At 34.5% G+C, this 22,614-nt stretch overlaps 1 protein-coding gene across 1 annotated transcript in view; it reads right to left on the bottom strand.

The window, feature by feature from the left end:
- LOC136035061 (F-actin-uncapping protein LRRC16A-like) overlaps positions 1–22,614 on the bottom strand; it is a gene marked incomplete in the record, with an annotated part of 202,446 nt that overhangs the window by 153,575 nt on the left and 26,257 nt on the right. The window contains 2 exon segments of the mRNA XM_065716658.1: positions 9,254–9,416; positions 19,731–19,924. Of these exon segments, the coding sequence (XP_065572730.1) occupies positions 9,254–9,416; positions 19,731–19,924 (357 nt within the window).

A 22,614-nucleotide genomic window follows, 5' to 3' on the forward strand; every position in this document is an offset into this window, starting at 1 on the left:
CAGCTTAGCTAGATTCGTGAAAATAACTTGAAAATGAAAGCTATGAAATATATTGCGTAACAAAACTTTAAAATAGCTTAAAAACTTATTGAAGTCCTTGTGGAAACTTATGGGTTGTTTGAAGTTTTTTGGGTTGTTTGAAGGGAGAAAACCACAGTGTTTAAAATGAAATCTTCTTTTTGGCAAAACCGTCTTCGTGTGCAAGATGATAAACAACGTCATAATCGTATGTTATAACCATAAATAACGTTTAGTAAAATACTTTAAGGGCTGCCATGGGCAATGATGACAAAGAAGAAAACCATAATGTTTCAAATGAAATCTTTTTTTGGCAAAAACATCTTCGTATGCAAGATGATGAACGACGTCATAATCGTAGGTTATAACCATAAATAACGCTCAGTAAAAATACTTTAAAGGGTCCCATGGGTAATGATGATAAGGGAGTTCGTTATTTACTTGTCTTGTTGTGTGTAATATATGTCCAAATTACAATATAGATCAGATTACGTTTTTGAAGCTAAAAAAAATAAAAAAAAATAGTAGTAACATTATGAAATAAGAATAAAATAACAAAGAATACTAATATTTAAAGAAGAACATACTTAACATCTAGATGGTCGAAGTCTTTCAGGTTCAGTTCCTTAGATTCATGTGCATGATATATGGTGTCAATGTCCTGAAAAAAAACCGTACCTATTTACAACCAGTCTTTTAAAAGTGAACATAAATAATTAAAACCAAAGTTGCATATTAATTTATTTTGGCTATAAGGATTTCTCATAGTTTTAATCGGAAGATTTTGAGAAAAAAAGAAGCGAGGAAGGAGGCGTAATTGCCCTCCAATTTTGTGATTGCTTAAAAAGGTAACTAAAACTTTTAATTTTTACGAACGTTATCATTAGTAAAAATATATGTAATTTAAGAATTAAATTCCGTAACGAACTTCTATATTCGTATGTTTTATTACATATATGAGGGAGTTCACCCCCTCGTCAATACCTCGCTTTTTACACTAAAGCTTAAATTGTGTCCCAATTCCTTAAGAATGACCCCTGAATCACAAAGGCCGTAGAATAAGTAGTTGAAATTACTAAAAATACTTTAGCGTAAAGAGCAAGGTATTACGAGGAGGCGAGCCCCTCATATGCGTAATAATTTCTGTTCGTTTTAAGTTTTAACGCTGTTCCTTACAGTTGAAAAACATTTCAAATTAATTTCCCAATAACCACTACAATATGTAAACACTGGTCAAAGTTTGTAACTTGTAGCCCCTCCCACGGGGACTGTGGTGGAGTAAGTCGTCGCCAAAGACATAGTTAATAGGTTTTTCGACTATGGTGAATAAAATAGCTATCTCAGAATTTTTATCCGGTGACATTGGGGAAAAAAATGAGCGTGGGAGGGGGCCTGGGTGCCCTCCAATTGTTTGGTCAGTTAAAAAGGGCACTAGAGCTTTTATTTTCCGTTAGAATGAGCCCTCTTGCAACATTCTAGGACCATTGGGTCGATACGATCACCCCTGGGAGAAAGAAAAAAAAAACATAAATACGCACCCGTGATCGGTCTTCTGGCAAAAAATACCAATATCCACATTTTTGTAGATAGGAGCTTGAAACTTCTACAGTGGGGTTCTATGACTTTTAGAGGGTGTTTCCCCTATTTTCTAATATAAGGCAAATTTTCTCAGGCTCGTAACTTGTGATGGATATGACTAAACTTGATGAAACTTATATATTTAAAACCAGCATTAAAATACGATTCTTTTGATGGAACTATTGGTATCAAAACTCCGTTTTTTAGAGTTTCGGCTACTATTGAGTCGGGTCGCTCCTTCACTTTTTGAAACCTCAAAGGTGAAAACCTCAAAGTGAGGTTTTAAATAAGCAATAATGAGGTTTTCACTTATGCAGGAAAAATAAGCTCAATACAAATTAATATGCAAAGAGGGCAGTAGTCGATACTTCCCATTAGCAGGCTTTGCAACTTTTTTTTTTTTTTTTTTTTTTTTTTTTTTTTTTTTTTTTTTTTTTTTTTTTTTTTTTTTTTTTTTTTTTTTTTACCAAATGCTTTGTATACAGACGTATAAATTTACATAGTTTCCCGTTAAATAGCCCAAATTTTTATCTGAAAAAGGCCTAGATCAAAAACAGATATTGATTTACAACCAGTATTTTCAATCAATCAATCAATCAATTTTATTAATACTAAAAAAAAACAATTACAAAACGTAAGTAATTACAAAGCCCAAGAAGCTTAGCTAATAATGGGTTGTATGATTTTAAAAATCATATTTGCGATCAGCGCTATAAATAGAAGGTAATACCTGTGCTGAAGGCCAATTAAATAGAAATTGAGGGTCAATACTCGCTCCTTCTTATTGGCCGGCTAAGCTGCTCGACTATATCCAAACCGAAAAAAAAATGTTCTGGGCAAACAATAGATTAGTCTATTTATCTATCCACCTAAATATTAATCTAACAAAAACATATTTTGTAACAGCGTAATTGAAAAAATTACAACACAGCATTCTAAGTGTTTAAAATTTAATTGTATATTCAAATAAAAAAAAAATAAAAAGAACAAGAGCTAAGAGCTCATAAGGCACTTGTGACGAGGCGAGAAGAGCTAAGAGCCAAGAGATCATATGGTATGACCTCTAAAAAAATTCTATGAATCAATAGATTGATTTAAAAAGGAAAATAAGAGGCTTAATGCCGGTCAGGATTTAAAATTAGAGCTCGGAGTCACGATATCCTTCTAAATATCAAAATTCATTAAGATCCGATCACCCACTCGTAAGTTATAAATACCTAATTTTTTCTAATTTTTTCCTCTCCCTTTAGCCCCCTAGATGGTCGAATCTGGGAAAACGACTTTATCAAGACAAATTGTGCAGCTCCCTGACACACCTAAGAATTTTCATCGTCCTAGCACGTCCAGAAGCACCAAACTCGCGAAATCACTAAACCCCTCCCCCCAACTCCCTGAAAGAGAGCGAATCCAGTACGATTCTGTCAATCACGTATCAAGGACATTTGTTTATTCTATACACCAAGCTTCATCCCGATTCCTCCACTCCAAGTGTTTTTCCAAGATATCCCCCTCCAACTCCCCCCAATGTCAAAAGATCTGGTCGGGATTTGAAATAAGAGCTCTGAGACATGAATTCCTTCTAAAAATCAAATTTCATTAAGACCCGATCATCTATTCGTAAGATAAAAATACCCCAATTTTCACGTTTTCCAAGAATTCCGGTTTCCCCCTCCAACTCCCCCCAATGTCACAGGATCTGGTCGGAATTTAAAATTAGAACTTTTAAGCACAAGATCCTTCTAAATATCAAATTTCATTAAGATCTGGTCACCCTTTCGTAAGTTACAAATACCTCAATTTTCAAAATTACCCCCCCCCCCCCAATTCCACCAGAGAGCAGATCCGGTCCGGTTATGTCAGTCACGTATCTTAGACAGGTTTCTATTCTTCCCATCCAGTTTCATCCTGATCTCACCGCTTTAAGTATTTTCCCGGTCCCCCCAACTGCCCCCCCCCCAATTACGCTTGATCAGTTGAGATTTAAAACAAAAGATCTGAGCTACGAGGTCCTTCTAAATATGAAGTTTCATGAAGATCCGATCACTCCTTCGGAAGTTAAAAATATGTCATTTTTTCTTATTTTTCAGAATTAACCCCCCCCCCCTCAATAGAGCGGATCCTTTCCAATTATGTAAATCACGTATGTAAGACTTCTGCTTATTTTTCCCACCAAGTTTCATCCCGATCCCTCCAATCTAAGCGTTTTCCATAATTTTAGGTCCCCCCACACCAAACTTCCCCCAATGTCACCAGATCCGGTCAGGATTTAAAATAAGAGCTTTGAGACACGATATTCTTCTAAATATCAAATTTCATTGAGATCCGATCACCCGTTCGTAAGTTAAAAATACCTCATTTTTTCTAATTTTTCAGAATTAACCCCTCCCCCAACTACCCCAAAGAGAGCGGTTCCGTTCCGGTTATGTCAATCATGTATCTAGGACTTCTGCTTATTTTTCCCACCAAGTTTCATCCCAATCCCTCCACTCAAAGTGTTTTCCAAGTTTTGGGTTTCCCCCTGCCAACTCCCCCCAATGTCACCAGATCCGGTCGGGTTTAAAATAAGAGCTCTGAGACACGATATCCTTCTAAATATCAAATTTCATTGAGATCCGATCACCCGTTCGTAATTTAAAAACACCTCATTTTTTCTAATTTTTCAGAAATAACCCCCCCCCCCAACTACCCCAAAGAGAGCGGAGTTCCGTTTATGTCAATCATGTATCTAGGACTTGTGTTTATTTTTCCCACCAAGTTTCATCCCGATCCCTCTACTCTAAGTGTTTTCCAAGTTTTAGGCTTCCCCCTCCCAACTCCCCCCCCCCGATGTCACCAAATCGGTCGGGATTTAAAATAAGAGCTCTAAGACACCATATCCTTCTAAACATCAAATTTCATTGAGATTCGATCACCCGTTCGTAAGTTAAAAATACCTCATTTTTTCTAATTTTTCAGAATTACCCCCCCCCCCCAAACTACCCCGAAGAGAGCGGATCCGTTCCGATTATGTCAATCATGTATCTGGGACTTGTGTTTATTTTCTCCATCAAGTTTCATCCCGATCCCTCCACTCTAAGTGTTTTCAAGATTTTAGGTTTCCCCCTCCAACTCCCCCCAATGTCATCAGATCCGGTGGGGATTTAAAATAAGAGATCTGAGACAAAATATCATTCCAAACATCAAATTTCATTCAGATCCCATCACCCGCTCATAAGTTAAAAATACTTCATTTTTTCTATTTTTTCCGAATTAACCGCCCCCCCCCCAGATGGTCAAATCGGGAAAACGACTATTTCTAATTTAATCTGGTCAGGTCCCTGATACGCTTGCCAAATTTCGTCGTCCTATCTTACCTGGAAGTGCCTAAAGTAGCAAAACCGGGACCGACAGACAGACCGACAGACCAACAGACCGACAGACCAACAGACCGACAGACCAACAGACCGACAGAATTTGTGATTGCTATATGTCACTTGGTTAATACCAAGTGCCATAAAAACCGGCCATATTCCTAAACTCACGACAAAATCAAATCCGTTAAAATACAAACACAAACTTGATTTTTACAAAACATTTCCAAATTAATGTCGTTCTAAGAACCTCCTAAATATTAATAAGCAAATACAAATTGTAGTATTGTCATAACTCTTTTTTGAAGTAAGGCGTCAACGATAACGACCATTCTTGCACTCTAGTTAGACAAAACCACTCTAGCTAAATGGATGGGACGCAGGATTTTCCATTTTGGAATTCGAAGGCTGGAATTCCAGGCTGTAATTCGAATCCTGGTGTTGTCAAACACTTTGACTGATGAAGGGGGTCATTGGTGTGACTCTGTAAGCTTAGTCGCCGCAAGTCTAGAGAGCTTATGGTAAAACAGGTTCCTACGAAAGATCTGAACTTCAGATTGGGCAAAAAACGCCTGATCCTGCTGCAGGTTAAGACCTGATATACAGGGGCACTGTTTGTCAATACTATTAGTGTTTAAGTGATTCCTTAGACTGAATTCCCTTTCTGCTGATAAAGAAAATAAAATACTAAAATAACCGTAAAAACAAGATTTGAAGAGAGAGAAAAAGTTAATGACAATTCAGAAATAAAGAACGAATATCTATTTTGCAAAGAGGAGTTAAGAGACATTATTATAAGGAGGCTTCAGGTGATTATAGCATGGTAAATGAATTTTCAATAAAGTAGCTGCGAAATTAGAGATAAGATTCTCCCGATTAAGAATATAATTGTTTATTAAGAGTAAGTACCTAGGGATTTTAGGAAAACTTCAACTAAACCAGACCCTTTAGTCCTCAGTTTTGTAGATTATGAGCAAGCGTTCGATTCTATCGATAGAAGAGCTTTAGCAAAGGTCTTATCCTGTATGGTATACCAGATAAGTACAGCAAAGTAATTAATTAACCAGGTGCTTGCTTAATCCTGCTTGAGAATCAAAAACAATGTTGTATCTCACCCTGAGTAATGTGGATTAGTTTGTTTGACTTTGTCCTATCAAGATCTAGCTAATAGGTTGGGACGCTAGACTTGAAATCCCGTGTCTTTCAGGACAGTATTTTCATTCCTGGTGTCACCAATTTTGATCTAGCACTGGGGGACAGTGGTGTGACTGCATAAGCTTACCCAGAGTCGACTCAGCTGCAAATTGATACCTTGGGAAATTCAGAAAAGGTAAAAAGGAAGGTTCTCAGTAAGCACTGGATGACTGGCTCCCGTCCCCCGGGATACTTTCGGGCTAAAGGGTATAAAAAAGGAGATCAGCACCGCCAGTAGGGACGATAAAGTCCAGTACCACATCCTTTAGCCAGGACACTTAGATTCCTACACTTGGATTAAGCAGATACTTTGAATTTCCCAGATAAGACTTTGAGGGAAATAAAGGAATATTGGAAGTTTCAAGAGTTTAGGGAGCGAGGATAGGTAAGAAAAATAAGGCCCTGGGGACCAAGTCTCTTAGTGAGAAAATTGATCAAATGTATGGCCTAAACCACCTACGTAACATTATTAGTATAGTTGAATAATGCAGAAGTAATAAAAAAAAGTAGAATTGCCAAGGCAGAGGATGTTTAAACCCAGTTGAAAAAAGTTTGCAAGAATAGGAAGACAAGTCTACGAGCTAAGATTATAATACTGGAAGCTGCAGTAATAACGGCGGTCATGTATGACTCTGAAACGTGGATGCTTCGAAAGGTTGAAAAACACACATAATATGTTTTCCAGAGAAAACGTCGAAGGAAATTGAAAGATGCTAGCAACTAAGGAAGACAAGTCTACGAGCTAAGATTATAATACCGGAAGCTGCACCAAAGACGGCGGTCATGTATGACTCTGAAACGTGGATGCTTCAAAAGGTTGAAGAACACATATAATATGTTTTCCAGCGGAAACGTCGAAGGAAATTAAAAAAAAGTTAGCAAGAATAGCAAGACAAGTCTACGAGCTAAAATTATAAAGCTGAAAGCTGGCGGTCATGAATGACTCTGAAACGTGGATGCTTCGAAAGGTTGAAGAACACTTATAATATGTTTTCCAGCGGAAACGTCAAAGGAAATTGAAAAAAGTTAGCAAAAATAGGAAGACAAGTCAACGAGCTAAAATTAAATACTGGAAGCTGCAGCAATGACGGCGGTCATGTATGACTCTGAAACGTGGATGCTTCGAAAGGTTGAAGAACACATATAATATGTTTTCTAGCGGAAACGTCGAAGGAAATTAAAAAAAGTTAGCAAGAATAGGAAGACAAGTCTACGAGCTAAAATTAAAAAACTGGAAGCTGGCGGTCATGTATGACTCTGAAACGTGGATGCTTCGAAAGGTTGAAGAACACTTATAATATGTTTTCCAAATTATAATACTGGAAGCTGCAGTAATGACGGCGGCCATGTATGACTCTGAAACGTGGATGCTTCGAAAGGCTGAAAAACACTTATAATATGTTTTCCAGCAGAAACGTCGAAGAAAGTTGAAAAAAGTTAGCAAAAATAGGAAGACAAGTCTACGAGCTAAGATTATAATACTGGAACCTGCAGTAATGACGGCGGCCATGTATGACTCTGAAACGTGGATGCTTCGAAAGGTTGAAGAATACATATAATATGTTTTCCAGCGAAAACGTCGAAGGAAATTGAAAAAAGCTGGCAAGAATAGGAAGACAAGTCTACGAGCTAAGATTATAATACTGGAAGCTGCAATAATGACAGCGGTCAAGCATGGCTCTGAAACGTGAATGCTTCGAGAAGTTGAAGAATGCTTATAATATGTTTTCCAGCGGAAACATCTATGGACAGTTCTGGGTATTCCTTTAACCGACCGTGTATCAAAAATATAATTCCTTCTGTGACTTCTTTTATTTGAAGTTTTGATTTTGCATTATTGAAGTTTTGCAAATTCTTTACATTCAGTTTAAGCAAAATGGCCTGATTTCGAAGTAAGGCCGTTGCTTTGTTTTTTTAAATAAATTGATTGATTGATTGATCGATCAGAAGTTCTTGAGAAATAATAGCGTTAATCCTAATTTTTCTTAAATTTATTTATTAAATTAAATGATTTTATTGTTACTAGAATTTTCTATCCTGAAGCCTATATTTTAGACGTTTAAAGCCATGAATAGCAACATTCTATACCCACAAATCAACTGTACACTAAGAATTACAGCTTACTACCACTACAACTAACAACTCACTACAACCTCAAGCTACCTGAGGCCAACCCAACACCGGACTCTCAATATCCATCCACCTTAAATCGTTCCTTACGGATTTCTTTCACCCAATTCAGGGATGACCTGTTTTCTATTTGGCCCTAGATGGTTAGCCAAAAATGACAATCTTTGGCAATCAGTCATCCTTCATTGGTAGAGCATGTCCTAGTCACCTTAAACTTTCTCCAATTATAGCCCTAGAAAGCAGTACATAACTATATTTTTCGGGCAGCCTACTGTTCGAAATACGGTCAGTCAAAAAGTACCCAAAGCAATCTACTGAAAATTTCTCTGGAAAATATCTAATAAATCATCCTTCGTCAGTCGTGACCACTGTCATCACTATAGCTTCCAACATTCTAATCTTGTAGGTAAATTTATTTATGCTAACGAAGGTCACAGTACACAGTACATGTGATTGGAATATGTAGTATATTTTGTGAATGTTATTATCACTGTCTAATTAAAGGATGTACCCCTAAACCAATTTTTATTTGTTCTAATCTTGTTTCACAAACTTATCTTCCTATTCTTCAAAAAAAAACCTTTAATTGTGGAAAAGTACCCTCTGCCTTGGATATTCTACTGTTACGAGTAAAGTCTTCACCGTTTCAATGATGCTCATTAGCCACAATATATAGCACACAGGCTTAATAAAAGTAAAAACAAAAAACCATATGAATGAGTTTAACGGTTACTTCATACCCACAGAACTTACTTCGAAAATTTTGTGTTTAAATTTTGATCTTACAAATAACAATTTGCAATAATCATAACAATCTGCAAACGCGACACAAGACCATACAAATTTATTACCGGGGCCTTGGCACCAGAGCTCCAGTTGTAAATTATGACTGTTTATTTTAATCCAATCACTCCCTCTATACCATAATTCATCAAGAAAAAATCAGATATAAAAAAAACAATGTTACAAAAAAAAGTCATTACCCAAGCAACTTCTTCTCTATAGGTTTGTCCCAGGTAGTCACACATACATGCATACTGACGCGCAAAATTGCCACAAGGGCCAGGATCGTGACCAGTCATATCCTTTCTACTGAGTTGGGAAAGACGAGAAGGCGGCGTTATTTCTATTCTTCGGATAAAATGGCTAAATTAAAAATTAACAATAATTTTATTTCGCTAAAACACAAAAATACGCATTCATGAAAGAATATTTTAAAAGAGAGCCCCTCCGGTGGCCCTTATTTTAGTCCTCTTTTAGTAAAATGTTCATATCTTTAATTCGAATAATTTGAAAGCATATTGTTTTCATAACATGATAGGTCATTTACATAAGCATCTACCAACTGAAACAATTATTTAATTTTTCCACATATTGTTATAGAGTAAACTACAAATTCAAAAGTACAAAATGTATAATACTACAACTTCTGTAGGGTTTTATTTTGTAGGGATTGTAGGAGTGTCTAAAATGTTTTTTTTTCATAAGATCTAAAATGTTAAAATACAATTTAAATGTAAATGTTAATATACAATTGATCCTTTTAAGTTAGCGATCCAAAAACTTGGGTGTTTTAGATTTTCATAGAACCAATATTAGATAAACAAACTTGCGTGTATTTGATCTTTAGTACGATACAGAAAGTATTATATAAGTGAATTTCAACCTTCAACTTTTTGAGTATGTCAAGGGATGTCTCGTTTTCAATTTTCTTATTCAAACACAACTTATACTATTTATTTGTTTAATACCACCAACCTAATGCGTAAAAGAAAGAAATTTATTTTTTATTACAAACCTAAATGTGAAACAATTGCTTTATTTGTTTACAATTTCAGAAAGTAATTGTTAATACTGAATAATTTATAGAAAACTGAACAATTTTTACCTGTAGACTCCCGTTCAACACTACCAATTCCAACCTGATATTCCCATTTCCCGTTTGATAGGAAACAAATTCAATTTCTCTTAAAACCTTAAATTAACAACTGTTACTTTTTGTCAAATCTTGACATCATTTTGTAATTCAACTAATTTTGGCGAAAAACAAATACTTTTATGTTTGAGTCAAGCAACGCCAAATAACCATTATTTGCTGAATTCTGTTATCATTGACAGAATTTAAAAGAGAAAAAACGGATACAATTAAAGCAAAACGGAGGAACGTTTATTTAAATTTTAGCCTTTTTTCTCTTTTATTGTCTATAAATCTATATGTAGTGTGGCCTAAGAAATTATTTACTGTTGTCATTTATATTCACATCTGATATCACTTTTTGATGGATTCTGAATTCTGTTAAAATTGCTCCAGTACAGACGAGAAAAACCAGAAATTATGGCAACTTTATGGCAAATTATGGACAATGTGACAACATTTTGTTTTTAACTACGTTTGAATTCTTAATCTTCGTGTATCATTTGTGTTTACTGTGTTTTTTATTTGTTTATTTTGGGCTTTATTTTAATTTATTTGGCAAGAAGATACATTTAGCAATAATGTAGCCCGTAAAAGGTCTTGTGAAAAAAAATATTATAGTATCTAGATAGACTTCCAAATTTGATTATCGTCCAAACATTCAAAACGTAATTCGTGTAGCAGACCATAATAAAAAAAATAATCTAGAAAGAATAAGAAAAAATATAAACAGAAAAAAATAATAATTGATCATATTTTTGTTCCTCTGTCCAGATATTTCTTCTTTTCTTACTATTTACCGGACGGATCTCTATTATCATGACAATGGCCCTTAAATTTGTGCTCAATAGCATGAGCCCCATCTCAATGGTCCCAAAAATTTCGATTTGTCTAGGGGTTCTTTGTCAAGATATTGTTTGTCTATGCCTATCATAGATAGTGTATTTTCTGTCAAAGCATTTCTAGCTCGAAATTTTTCTTCGCCAGCCTGAAAATGTCAAGGGATCATATATTGAGTTCCTATGGGCCAAGGCCTGTATACTTGAAAATTGTTTGAACAAAAAAGTTTTGCCAGTCTCCTATATACAATGTGCAAGTTTATGCATCAAATTCTTTTATAGAAAGATCATTTTTTGGGCCTCATATTTCGGCTCATAGACAATGTCATATTGCAATATTGAGATAAAATATACTGAGATAAAAAAAAATCTCAATATAAAGTAAATGTTTTATTTATGTTTTTCCGAGTTTTATTTATGTATTTTTCCGAGAGTGTTCTTTTCAGTGACCTTTTTTTCAAGTATTAAGTACTAGTATTAGTTAATTCAGTATTTCATTTAAGTGTGAAATGATGATCGTTGATCAAAATTTATGTTATTTGTGTCTTTCATTTATGTTATTGTACTGTATACTTGGCTTTAAAATTCACAGATCTATCTATCTATTGTTGTGCCAAAAAAGGGACATGCTTCACTATTTTTCCGAAAATAAACCGTGAAGTGATACAGATTTCTCTTTGCATGCAATGTGCAATATGTTTATATTGAAATTATAGATTTTCTAAAAATTCTCATGTATGCACTGTGCAATGGTACATACTTCTAAGGTTTTAGTAGGTTCCAAGCTAAACTATCTTCATTGAATAGTAAAGCCACGTTTTTGCCTGCTCATGTAGGGTATATTACCTTACCTCACTCAAGGCCCGTTTCCTGGGAATTAATTTTAGTTATTCTTGGCGTTTCAACGAGATTTTAAAAACTGGAGCTTCCGCATTTTGGGGTCCCAGGATGCAAAAATATTGCATCCTGGGACCCCAGGATGCAATATGTACAAAAAAAAAATATTATAAATTTTCCATGTTGTAATACTAAGACTGACTGGATGAATTCTGGTTAATGATATTAACTTGCGGTTGCAGAAATTAACATATATGGAAAAAGGCGCGAGTTCGATTCTCGAAATATTGACGCTTACTGTGATATATATGACTAGAATTAAAAAGTAAACAATAATACACTGATGCTACTATTGAGAAGTAATACATTGTTTCTCTGTAAGGCTACATAACAGTGTGATTTTCCTGATAGCAGTGCCTAAATAACCAGTGATATGGCTTCGATTCAATTTCCACGTAATATGGAAACTTCTGTTTCTAGAAACTTCAGATGGAGCTCATTCTACTGTAAATTGAAATTTCTAGTGCTATTTTCAAGAATCAAAAATGATTGGAGGTAAAGCCACCCCCTCCCACGTATTCATAGCCACCATTAACTCTAAAAGACACATAATCGAGATTTTCAGACATTCACTTGGTTCAAAATAGTTGAAATATCCAATATGTATGCCACCAGATATGACAGAACCCTCCCCCTCCCCACAGGCCTTGAGGCAAGGGCTGTAAGTTATTCAAGCTACCATTAGATTGCATATATGTAATATAAGGAAAGGGGCATCTTTGATCCTGGGCGTCCGAAAAGGCTAAGGATATTAAGGTGAAACTTTCAGGGAATGTTGAAACTAAATCAAAACACACTCTATGCATGCAAGTTGTCAAAAGGGTAAGTCTATCAAACAGTTCGTGGTAACGAACTGTAGTAAGGAGCGACCCGGCTCAATAGTAACCAAAACTCTAAAAAATGGAATTTTGATACCAACAGCTACATGAAAAGAATCGCATTTTAATGCTGATTTTAAATATATATGTTTCATCCATGAAAAGTTACGAGCCTGAGAAAATTTGCCTTATTTTAGTTAGTAGAGGGAAACAAACCGTAAAAGTCATAGAATCTTAACGAAAATCACACCATCAGATTCAGCGTATCAGAGAACCCTATCTACCAAAATGTGGAATTTTGTATTTTTGGCCAGAAGGCAGATCACGGATGCGTGTTTATTTGTTTGTTTGTTTTTTTTTTTTTCCAGGGGTGATCCTATCGACCCAGTGGTCCTAGAATCTTGCGAGAGGGCTCATTCTAACGGAAATGAGAAGTTCTAGTGCCCTTTTTAAGTGACCAAAAAAATTGGAGGGCACCTAGGCCCCTTCCTAAGCTAATTATTTTCCCAAAGTCACCGATTCAAAATTCTGAGATAACCATTTTATTCAGCGTAGTCAAAAAACCTTATAACTATGTCTTTGGGGACGACTTACTACACCACAGTCCCCATGGGAGGGCCCACAAGTTACAAACTTTGACCAGTGCTTACATATAGTAATGGTTATTTGGAAGTGCACAGACGTTTTCTGGGGGATTTTTAGGTTGGAGGGGGGTTGAGAAGAGGGGAATATGTTGGGGGAACTTTCCTTGGAGGAATTTGTCATGGGGGAAGAAAAGTTTCATGAAGGGAGTGCAGGATTTTCTAGCATTATTTAAAAAAAACAATGAAAAAAAAAATATGAAAAAGTTGTTTTCAACTGAAAGTAAGGAGAAGCATTAATACTTAAAACAAACAGAAATTATTACGCATATGATGGGCTCACCTCCTCCTAATACCTCGCTTTTTACGCTAAAGCATTTTTAGTTATTTCAACTATTTATTCTACGGCTTTTGTGATTCAGGGGTCATTCTTAAGAAATTGGGACAAAATTTAAGCTTTAGTGTAAAGAGCGAGGTACTGACGGGGGGTGAACCCCTTCATATACGTAATAAAACATGAGAATACAGAAGTTCGTTACGTAAGCTAATTTGTAAGTTATGTACATCTTTTACTAATAAAAACATTCGTAAAAAATTAAAAGTTCTAGTTGCCTTTTTAAGTAACCAGAAAATCGGAGGGCAATTAGGCCTCCTCCCACACTCCTTTTTTTCTCAAAATCATCCGATCAAAACTATGAAAAAGCCAATTAGTCAAAAAAATAAATATGTAAATTTCGTTTTAATTATTCGTCTACGGAGAGCCAAAATCAAAACATGCAATGCTTCAAAAACGTTCAGAAATTAAATAAAAAAACAAGTTTTTTTAACGGAAAGTAAGGAGCGACATTAAAACTTAAAACAAACAGAAATTACTTCGTATATGAAAGGGGCTGCTTCCTCATCAACGCCCCGCTCTTTACGCTAAAGTTTTTTACTGTTTTAAAAAGTAGATTCAAGAGAAAGAGCCAAACTTTAGCGTGAAGAGCGGGGCGTTGATGAGGAAGCAGTCCCTTTCATATACGAAGTAATTTCTGTTCGTTTTAAGTTTTAATGACGCTCCTTACTTTCCGTTGAAAAACTTGTTTTTTTTTATTTAATAATATCTCAGGAACGGCTAAAGGTATTAAGTTAGAACTTTCAGGGAGTGTTGAGGGTAATGATGAACTAATTCAAAAGACATTATTTGCATCAAGGCTATCAAAACCGTGAATCTGCAATATATCAAGAATAGCTCAGGCTATTAAGTTGAACTTTACAACTAAGTTTAGGAGGGTGTTGAAGAAAACCAAAAGACAATATGTGCATCCAGGTTGTCAAAAGGGCGTATATACAATATCAAGGTAACGGTTAGGGATATTAAGTTAAACCTTTCAGAAAATATTGAGGGACATGGAGAACCAAACTAAAAGACACTAAGAACATCTATGTTGTCAAAACGATGTATCTGCAAATATCTCAGAATCAGGTAAGGATATATGGAGTTGACAGTTCCAGGCCATATTCAACTACATAAAAAAAAACTATGTCAAAACAACTTGTGTGCAACATCTCAAACGCTTTTTCAGGGTACTGAGTTGATATTTCCAGGGCATATAGAACTACACCAAAATACACTATGTTCAATCATGTTGTCAATGGGCATATCTGCAATACCTCACGAATGGCTAATGATATTAAATTGAAACTTTCAGAAAACGTTAAACTAAATCATGTTTACACTGTGGACATTAAAGTTGTCAAACGAGGCATCTGCAATATCTCAGGAACGGCTAGGGATATTGAGTTTAAATTCCCACAGGATTTTGGGTGGATATAGAAATAAATCAAGGCTAAGTGCATCTGATTTCAAAATGGCAGGTCTGTAATATCTCGGGAACAGTTTAAGGTGTTAAGCTGAAACTTTCAGGGAAAGTTGAGAGGGCTCTTAAAACTATATCAGAAGACGTTATGTGCATTTAGGTTGTTAAAATGACGTACATGAATTGTCTCAGGAAAGGTCAAGGGCATAAAGTTGAAAATTTTAGGGAATATTGAGGGGGGGTTTTGAACTACATCGAATGACATTATGTGCATCCAGTTGGTCGAAAGGACGCATATACAATGTTTCAAGTACGGCTAAGGATATAAATTAACGACTTAAGGAACCCAGCTGAAGCTTTGAGGGAATCTTGGACAGGATGATAGAGTAGATTTTTAATTTTGCCTTGGTCCGACCAGAAACAAATGTGGGTGCATTGATTCTTGACGGCCTGTTTGTATTTTTAATTTTAAACAGCAAATCAGAAATATTTTAATCAATAAGATAAAATGCATTTATTTTAACAAACGAGCAATTAAAAAAAATAGTACGATAAGATTGCTGTAATAAAATGGTCTACAAATATTCGTCTGAATTCAAGGTAGTCACGGGATGGGGTAAGAATGGGTTCAGCCATATAGAAGGCCAAAAATTAAACTGATTTTCAAATCGTTTATTTAAATAATATCTTCCCTTCCCATCCAACCATAATTCTATAGTAAAAATTAGTGTTTATACTTGTTGCTAAACTCCTTCCAAATTATAAATAGCAAACCCCCCATCCCCCATAGCAAACCCACCCCATCCAGCAAATTATAAATAGCAAACCAAAATCCCAGTTTTTAAGGAGAAAAACGGACAAAACATCAAACATATTCCTTTGATTAGTCAATGAAAAAGTTTGTCCAAAACAAGCAAAAATTAACTTTAAAAAATTTTCGCAAATATTTTTTTTTAAGAAGAGTAAAGAACTACACTAAACCGAAGTCGAGCAGAAATAAATTCAAAATAAATTCAAATAATAAGAAATTCATTTCAATTTTGTAATTAATTCAATAATAATCAAATAACAAATTCAAATAACAATCCAAACTTAAAATGAACAAAAATTACTATCAACAAATAGACGAGACTAAAAATAAACAAAATTACAATGGATAGTCTAGTTGAACCTAAAATGAAGAGAAACTACCGCGAACAGAAAAAGAAACAACGTCCCCTAACCTTTTAAAAGGCCAGAACAAACATTTACAAACATTTTTCTCTTTTATAACGTTAATAAATCCGAAATTACTGAGACTACCAAGAATGAATATCATTGTACATTAAACAGTCAATCAAATAATCTACAACTAATTAACAATTAATCTAATTTCATTAGTTCTTTATAGGAGCCTTGGTAATTATGTAGATTCTCTCATTTTTGCAGATGTTTTGACAAATAAAATTTTCCAAAATATGATTTCCGGTAAAGCATAAATAACACTGTGGCCTTTAGAAGGTTTATGCAGTGTTAGTTTCTCCTTCTTGTGGTAATTTCTGTGCGTTTAGGTAATTCTTTTCTTTTTTGGTAATTCTGTTCGCTAGTGTTTTTCTTTTATCATAATACTTAAGAAAAATTGTGGTGTCTAAGTTTATTCGTTTTGAAAGTCCCGTGAACTTCGAGTTAGCGAGAGTCGACTGTATATTCTGTCTGGCATCTCATTAAAATTTGGTTCATAATTCCCAATAAAATTAATTAAAAAGACTTTTCTAGATAATCTAGGGCCATATTTGACTCATTAGCATTCTTGCTTCCCTCATAATAAGCCAAATATTGCCCAAGACTATCTGAATTTTTTTTTTAATTTACTTTATTGATTTTATTTGATTATATTAGGTTTATGCAGTGTTAGTTTCTCCTTCTTGTGGTAATTTCTGTGCGTTTAGGTAATTCTTTTCTTTTTTGGTAATTCTGTTCGCTAGTGTTTTTCTTTTATCATAATACTTAAGAAAAATTGTGGTGTCTAAGTTTATTCGTTTTGAAAGTCCCGTGAACTTCGAGTTAGCGAGAGTCGACTGTATATTCTGTCTGGCATCTCATTAAAATTTGGTTCATAATTCCCAATAAAATTAATTAAAAAGACTTTTCTAGATAATCTAGGGCCATATTTGACTCATTAGCATTCTTGCTTCCCTCATAATAAGCCAAATATTGCCCAAGACTATCTGAATTTTTTTTTTAATTTACTTTATTGATTTTATTTGATTATATTTGGTTATGGGACAAACTTAATAGGGTGATGGCAATTATTCAACAAGCAATAAGCAGGTTTGATTCAGGTAAAGCACAAATAACGCTGTGGTCTTTAGAAGGTTTATGCAGTGTTAGTTTTTCGTCTTTTTGTGGTAATTTCTGCGCGTTTAGGTTGAACTTGAATATCCATTTGTAATTTACGTTCTTTTTTGGTTTTATTTATTCGTTCATAGTTATTTCTATTCCTTTTATGTTTGAATTATTATTTGACTCTTTTTCTACTCGTCTTAGGCTTAATGTAGCTCTTGCTTCTCTTTGAAAAACTTCTTTTTGGAAAGATTTTTTTTTCAATTAAACGATAGCAAGGACGCAGCCCGAAAACTGGTTATGGGACAAATTTCATAGGGTAGGGACAATTATTCAAAATTATTCTATGCAAAACTAAACCCATTTAAATGTGTTAATAGGTAATTATAAATTCAAAATGAAAATGATTTACTTCCAATTAAATATATGGACGAAGAGGGGCAATTATAAAGGGGTTTAAGCCTCGAAGTTAAATGTTTTATAGTTACGGATCCTTCGAGAGGACAACTCCTTCCCTAATTAAACGATATTAGAGAAAGTCTCAAAGAATCAAGTTTACTTTTTCCAAGCGAAAATATTTACGACATCGAACAGATAAAAATTAAACGACAAAAATAAACAACATGGAAATCAAAACAAAGCAAAAACACAAAATTAGCTAGGGTACAACTCAAAATCCACAGACTAACAATAAATAATGTTATCATTAAGAACCTAGACAAACAATGAGAAAGCCATTTTTTGGCTAAATGGCTTTCTCATAGTTTTAATCAGAAGATTTTGAGAAAGAAGGAGAGAGGGAGGAAGCCTCGTTGCCCTCTAATTTTTTGATTACTTTAAAGGTAATTAGAGCTTTTAATTTTTTTTTACGAATATTTTCATTAGTAAAAAAGTATACGTAATTTAAGAATTAACTTACGAAACGAACTGATATAATCGTATGTTTTTATTGCGTATGGGAGGGAGTTCACCCCTTGTCGATACCTCGCTCTTTACATTAAAGCTTAAATTCTGTCCCAATTCCTTAAAAACGACCCTTGAATCACAAAGGCCGTAGAATAAATAGTTGAAATTACTAAAAATACTTTAGCGTAAAGAGCGAGGTATTACGAGGAGGTAAACCCCTCACATGCGCAATAATTTCTGCTCGTTTTAAGTCTTAATGCTGCTTTCACTTTCAGTAGAAAAAAACTTCTCATATTTACTTTTTCATTGTTTTTTTAATAAAGCTAAAAAAAATCGTGCGTCCCCTTCATTGAAAGTCTCTTCCCCTATGAGAAGTTTTTTCATGGAAAGATCCTCCCACGTAACCTCCCCCCCCCCACCTCAGCTCTCCCTCCCAAACCAAAAAAAATCCCCCTGAAAACGTCAGTACACTTCCCGGTAACCATTACTATATGTAAACACAGGTCAAAATTTGTAACTTGCAACCACTCCCGCGGGGACTGCGGGGGAGTAAGTCGTCCCCAAAGACATAGTTATTAGGTTTTTCGACTATGGTGAATAAAATGGCTATTTCAGAATTTTGATCCGGTGACAGTGGGGAAAAAATGAGCGTGGGAGGGGGCCTAGGCACCCTCCAATTTTTTTGTCACTTAAAAAGGGCACTAGAACTATCAATTTCCGTTAGAATGAGCCCACTCACGACATTCTAGGATCACTGGGTCGATACAATCACCCCTGGGGAAAAAAACAAAAAAACAAATAAACAAGCATCCGTGATTTGTCTTCTGGCGAAAAATGCGAAATACCACATTTGTGTAGATAGGAGCTTGAAACTTCTACAGTAAGGTTCTCTGATACGCTGAACCTGATGGTGTGATTTTCGTTAAGATTGTATGACTTCTAGGGGGTGCTTTCCCTATTTTCTAGAATGAGGCAAATTTTCTCAGGCTCGTAACTTTTGATAGGTAAGACTAATCTTGATGAAAGTTATATATTTAAAATCAGCATTAAAATGCGATTTTTTTTATGTAATTATTGGTATCAAATTTTTTAAGAGTATTGGTTACTATTGAGCCGGGTCGCTCCTTCCTACAGTTCGTTACCACGAACTGTTTGACAGATCAATGTGGTTTACGAAATCATCTTTCCCAGAGATCTCAATTCCATCTTTCTCAATTATTCTCAATCATTCATCTTTTATCATCTTTTATTTATTCATCAATTGTCTATCTTTTATTATTTTATTCATTTCAATTATTCAATTTACTCATCTTTCTCAATTATTTATAATATAATTTCTATTACTCGGTGCACAATTTCAATCTGATAAAATTATACACTTACTCGAGCGAAAAACCTGGAAAAAGATCCATAATTTCTTGGACAACAGCTTTTATCATCCCATCAACCATTGTAGATTTCTCTTCAGAATCATAAGTGTGGAAAGTGTGGAATTTATCCTTGGCTCCAATTACTAGAACATTTGCTTTATTGCTTTGGAATGATTGTAGATCCAAATAGTGGATATGGAAGTCAATCTATAAATTACACATTACATGATTTATATAAGAACATGGTTTAGCTTTCATAACATATTAACATATTCATAATTTCATAAGACAGTTAACACATAACTTCTGGGATAGTTTTAAGGGCACGTGCACCCCCAGAAGGTTGAAAGTTATACTAATTATAGGGGTAGAGGGGCAAAAAATACCAACGGAGGAGCCAGGGCCGTATCCGGGAAATTTCTTTGACAGGGGGTCCATCCAAAAAAGCTTTAAAAACAGATCAAAAATTTGTTTATATTCATATTTGCTACGTTTTTACGAGCCGGACAACATTCTTATTTTTTTGGGGGGGGGATGGAATTTATCCTTGGCTCCAAATACTAGAACATTAGCTTTATTGCTTTGGAATTATTGCAAATCCAAGTAGTGGATATGGAAGTCAAACTATAAAATACACGTTATATGATTTATATATGAACATTATTGGAAAGTAATGTCTCTTGGAAAGTAATACCAAGAGATGAAGCTGTAACCTTTTTAAATAGAGTTTTGAAAATTAACTAGGGTAACACAAATACGTCATATGAAACCACTGAACACAAAACAAAATGAAAGCAGAACGAGAAATAACCTGTATCTTATATTAATAACAAATTAAACTCAACACGTGGGCTAGAAAAAGACAAAGGTTTGACTTTTAGAAGAATTTATAACCGTATAACCTGTATAAAATAATGTTAATAGTCTTATATTAATCTTATAATCTTAGATTAATAATCTTATACAATGACAAAATGAATATAATCTTATACTAATGACAAAATGAACTCAACACAAGGGCTAGAAAAAGACAAAGGTTTTATTTTTATATGAGTTTATAACCTGTATAGAAGAAATAACCTAAATAAAATAATATTAATAATCTTAAGTTAAATAATCTTATGTTAATCTTATATTAATAATCTTACACAATGACAAAATGAATATAAATCTTATATTAATGACAAAATGAACTCAACACAAGGGCTAGAAAAGGACAAATGTTTTATTTTCATAAGAATTCTGTTTTCAGTTTATTTTTGAGGCAAATTTGAAACAGATTTATAAATCATAAATTCAAGCACAATATTTGCTTCATTCTTCTGTACTGAAGTAAGGGCTAAAGATATTAAAAACAACTAACTAATAAGTGAGCAAAATAAATGTTCCCTCGTTATCTAAATTGGGACGGCAAGACTTAATGTCTCGCTGTAAAAGCTATAGAAGTTTTTGTTGAAATCTGAGAAAGAGACAATTTATTGTCTCTTTCATGAGAAAATATTTCAATAAAAAAATTTCAATGAGAAAGAGACTCGTATCTAAGCCAAGCTCTATCACTGATAAAATACCAATACCCACTACCTCTTTCTAAACTCTTTTAATTGGTCGTCAACACTCTTGTTTACACCATCCTTTAACAAGAACTAGCCCAGCCAAGCATTGATAGCCTAAGTCCGGTCTATACTAAGAAAGATTCAAACTTCATAAACAAGTAGTAAATTCAACAAGAGCAAAATTCTTACAAAGCCTTTTTTCAACTAGGACAGTGACATAAAATCATCCTTGAAAATCTACACCCCTAAAATTCTCAGGTTAAACTATCCCACCAAAAAAAAATCACGTAATAGACAAATAAGATCGACCATACCCTCACCATAATTCTATAGCCTAATGCTTACAATAAATTAGCCTAACACTAGTACACATATACCTGATGCCATAAATGCTACAGTTATTGTTTCCGATATTTCAGAGCTGAATTCTAACTTATAGAAATATGACAGTTAAGCAGTGTAACATTCATTATGCTTAATGGCAGTTCATCCATGAAACAAACAGCCGCCTTCAGCGAAAAAAAAACCATGAACATAACTCATCAAAATCTCAGCGCAGCAAAGCAATTATTAAAGGGAAATTTGGCTAGGACTGATGTTCCAAAAACCGGTATTTGGTCAGTAGATGCGGACAGATAGAACCCGCTTTGGCAGTTCTTATGAGAGTAACGAATTTCCTTAAAAGTTCTTGACTCTTGGTCAGCCTTGGGTGACTCTTCAGGGACAGACTTGAGATGAATATTTTACTTGAATGCCAATGTTGAGTTAGCCCGTATAGTTGTATATATTCATGTTAAACAGGTCTTTGTTTTTTGTCTTTTTTTATTTTCTTATACCCTGCCATCAATGGTATTTTGTAAAGTTTTGCAGGTAATAAATCTATAGTATACAATAAAATAGGGTTAATCATTCAAACTCTCCTGGTGACACATAGTGAAAGGCTCGCCCATAAGCCCGAATGGTGGGGCTATATAGCCAGTAGCTGACCGTAAGCAAAAGAGAAAAAAAACGTACTGAGCAAAAAAGTTCTACACGGCACATCACATTCTTTCGCCGGAATACAGTCTTTAGCAGCGAAATATTCAAATTATCAAACATCATATAGCAGTCCTTTGCAGGATTTTACTGATTCCAGTTAAATATTCAATCAATTTTGCTTTTTTTTTATCAAATAAAATGTTGATACTAAACATTAAAGGATTGTGTCTGGACATTTAAGATATTTAAATTACAAATTGTATCAACTTATGTTAAATTAAGATATTTCAGATTCAGGACATTTAAGATATTTTCGTTTTTGCGAGATTTTCAGGGAACTTTCCGAATTTTTAGGGATAGCAGAAG

The sequence above is a fragment of the Artemia franciscana genome, chromosome 13 (genome assembly GCF_032884065.1).
Source record: "Artemia franciscana chromosome 13, ASM3288406v1, whole genome shotgun sequence".
Taxonomy (NCBI): domain Eukaryota; kingdom Metazoa; phylum Arthropoda; class Branchiopoda; order Anostraca; family Artemiidae; genus Artemia; species Artemia franciscana.